This window comes from Triticum urartu, unplaced genomic scaffold (genome assembly GCF_003073215.2).
Source record: "Triticum urartu cultivar G1812 unplaced genomic scaffold, Tu2.1 TuUngrouped_contig_1827, whole genome shotgun sequence".
NCBI lineage: Eukaryota > Viridiplantae > Streptophyta > Magnoliopsida > Poales > Poaceae > Triticum > Triticum urartu.
In genome coordinates this window covers 33,079-35,956 of record NW_024112283.1, presented here as the reverse complement: position 1 = coordinate 35,956, position 2,878 = coordinate 33,079, and the positions used below count along the sequence as shown (strand labels likewise).

Here is a 2,878-nt window from a genome sequence, read left to right as displayed (position 1 = left end):
TAAATTTAACAATTCCTGAACCCTTTTTATCTTTTCTGTATCAAGATCATCAAAATAAGCAAAAATAGTATTTCTACGTAAAACACCCATAAAAACGATTTTAATTGAAATTCCAAAACAGGATATTAGTTCTTTCGAAATCCCAAAACAGGATATTAGTTCTTTCTATTGTTCTTGATGATATTGTAATGGAATGACACCTATTTTTTCGCTTTTTCGCCAACAAATCTGAATTATCATGAAAAATAAAAGGGCAACCCGGTACATGTAGCTCCCGCTTGCGCAGGGTCCAAAAAAAAGGGTCCGACCACTTTGGATCTATAGTACGTAGTCTTTTCCTATATTTTCTATAAGAAGCTGTTTCCAGGACTTGAACCTGTGACCTCATGGTCACAAAGCAGCGGTAAAATAGAAGGATAGATAAAATTCCATGAGTCGATCCTAAGTAAATCGACAGAGGAACTACAAACCGATGCACAGGATCAGAAGAGATCCATGAGAAGGCCACATTTGAGAGAGCATGAGAAGATCCTTGAGAAGACCACATTCCAAGAATTTCCTCAATACTTCATGACCAGTTCAATGCAAGAATCTGCCGACAAATAGCAACAAGTATGGCAGGAACAACACAATTACACACGATATTAAGGGTTCACTTATTAATCATCCAACCTCCAAAGCCACTCACATCATTAAGTATGTAAGCACAACCAAACATAACAGAGATAGAAAGACGACCAAAACAGAAACTGAAAACACCATTGAGTACACCGACGAGACAGAAGCAGCGCCATGAGCAGGCACTTACTGGCCACCACGCAGGCGGAGCACCAGGTGAAGGGTAGACTCCTTCTGGATGTTGTAGTCTGCCAGGGTGCGGCCATCCTCAAGCTGCTTGCCGGCAAAGATCAGACGCTGCTGGTCCGGGGGAATGCCCTCCTTGTCCTGGATCTTCGCCTTCACATTGTCAATGGTGTCCGAGGACTCCACCTCCAGGGTGATGGTCTTGCCGGTGAGCGTCTTGACGAAAATCTGCATGCCTCCACGAAGCCTGAGCACCAGGTGGAGGGTGGACTCCTTCTGGATGTTATAGTCTGCCAGGGTGCGGCCATCCTCGAGCTGCTTGCCGGCGAAGATGAGGCGCTGCTGGTCCGGAGGGATGCCCTCCTTATCCTGGATCTTTGCCTTCACATTGTCGATGGTGTCCGAGGACTCCACCTCCAAGGTGATGGTCTTGCCGGTGAGGGTCTTGACGAAAATCTGCATGCCTCCACGGAGCCTGAGCACCAGGTGGAGGGTAGACTCTTTCTGGATGTTATAGTCAGCCAGGGTGCGGCCATCCTCCAGCTGCTTGCCGGCAAAGATGAGGCGCTGCTGGTCCGGGGGGATGCCCTCCTTGTCCTGGATCTTGGCCTTCACATTGTCGATGGTGTCCGAGGACTCCACCTCCAGCGTGATGGTCTTGCCAGTGAGGGTCTTGACAAAGATCTGCATGCCTCCACGGAGGCGGAGCACCAGGTGGAGGGTGGACTCCTTCTGGATGTTGTAGTCAGCCAGGGTGCGGCCATCCTCGAGCTGCTTGCCGGCAAAGATGAGGCGCTGCTGGTCCGGCGGGATTCCCTCCTTGTCCTGGATCTTGGCCTTCACATTGTCGATCGTGTCAGACGACTCGACCTCAAGGGTGATGGTCTTGCCGGTGAGGGTCTTCACGAAGATCTGCATCTGTAAATACAAAGTAAAATAAACCCAGAGTAAGGAGCAGTTAAAAGGAAACATGAGGACATTAACAAAACAAGTACAGAGTGAGATGAAATCCTAGCTACAAATCAACAAACATCTCAATATAAAGTTGAACAAACAGACTACACTAGCAAAAATCCGATATATCAATACAATCTTTCTTAGCCTGGTGAGAAGGACGATTAATCTAAATTCTAGCAGATCTATGCTCAAGTTGGGCACAACAATCTAGAAAAGTGTAGAAGAATCAACAATAACAATATCACGAATTTCAGAGTAGAACCGACAGGCAACTACGAGGCTGAACAATGAATAAGCTGGTAAACAAATCCAGAACCAACAACCTACAAGAACCCAGCATAAACTTGGCAACAATCGTACGGAACCAACCGGCTACACAAGCCTAGATGGACCGAACCAACGACGGTCGGCAGATCTACTGGATAATCCATACATAATCGCGGTGGGGATTTAATAACAGACGAGCAGAATCACCTTAGTTCTACAAGAACACGACACGCAAACTTGGCAACAAACGAGCGGAATCAACCGCAGCTACACACATCTAGACGGACCGAATCAACAACAACCGGCGGATCTACTCGATGATTCGACGCATGATCAAATCAACAGAAATCGATCAACAGATAATAGGTCTCCAGCCCGCAGATCTACCCAATACTAGAACATAGAGCGAGCGGAATCGAAAGGCGGAGGGATCGGAAACTCGCGTACCTTGAAGGAGCGTGAGGGGGGCTTGTCTTTCGATCGGTCGAGGATTTTCTCGGTGAGATCGCGGAGAGGGGATTGGATTTGTTTGGTGGACGGGAGAGGAGAGGGGGGCGGGGATTTTGTAGTCGGGGAGGGGACGCCGGGTCAGACGGGAAGGGAGGAAGAGTCCCGCAAGGCTACGGCACCGGTGACGTGTGGCGTGGGAACAACCAGCCGATAAGATTATTTTTTCCCTCTGCTATATATTTTCTCGCTTTGTTTTTATTTTTCAAAAACTAGTCACTGGGTACGTGCATTGCATGTTAATTTGAAAATATATTAAGTGCATGCGGATATTAAGTAGGATATTTTTTGCGTGTTATTATGTAATTAGCACTATTTTGGCATGAAATTAACTGCACGCTAA

At 47.1% G+C, this 2,878-nt stretch overlaps 1 protein-coding gene across 2 annotated transcripts; it reads right to left on the bottom strand.

The window, feature by feature from the left end:
- Positions 1-632: 632 nt before the first annotated feature.
- LOC125526771 (polyubiquitin) lies at positions 633-2,633 on the bottom strand. Of its 2 annotated transcripts, none has more exons than XM_048691406.1 (2): positions 2,476-2,633; positions 633-1,722 (listed from the first exon to the last, which is right to left on the bottom strand). In XM_048691406.1, exon 2 carries the CDS (start codon positions 1,720-1,722, stop codon positions 805-807), a length of 918 nt encoding a protein of 305 aa, XP_048547363.1. In that variant the 5' UTR covers positions 2,476-2,633; the 3' UTR covers positions 633-804. The 2 variants fall into 2 exon arrangements, with proteins under 2 accessions (XP_048547363.1, XP_048547364.1); XM_048691407.1 differs by lacking the exon at positions 2,476-2,633 and adding an exon at positions 2,236-2,453.
- Between the last annotated feature and the right edge of the window lie 245 nt (positions 2,634-2,878).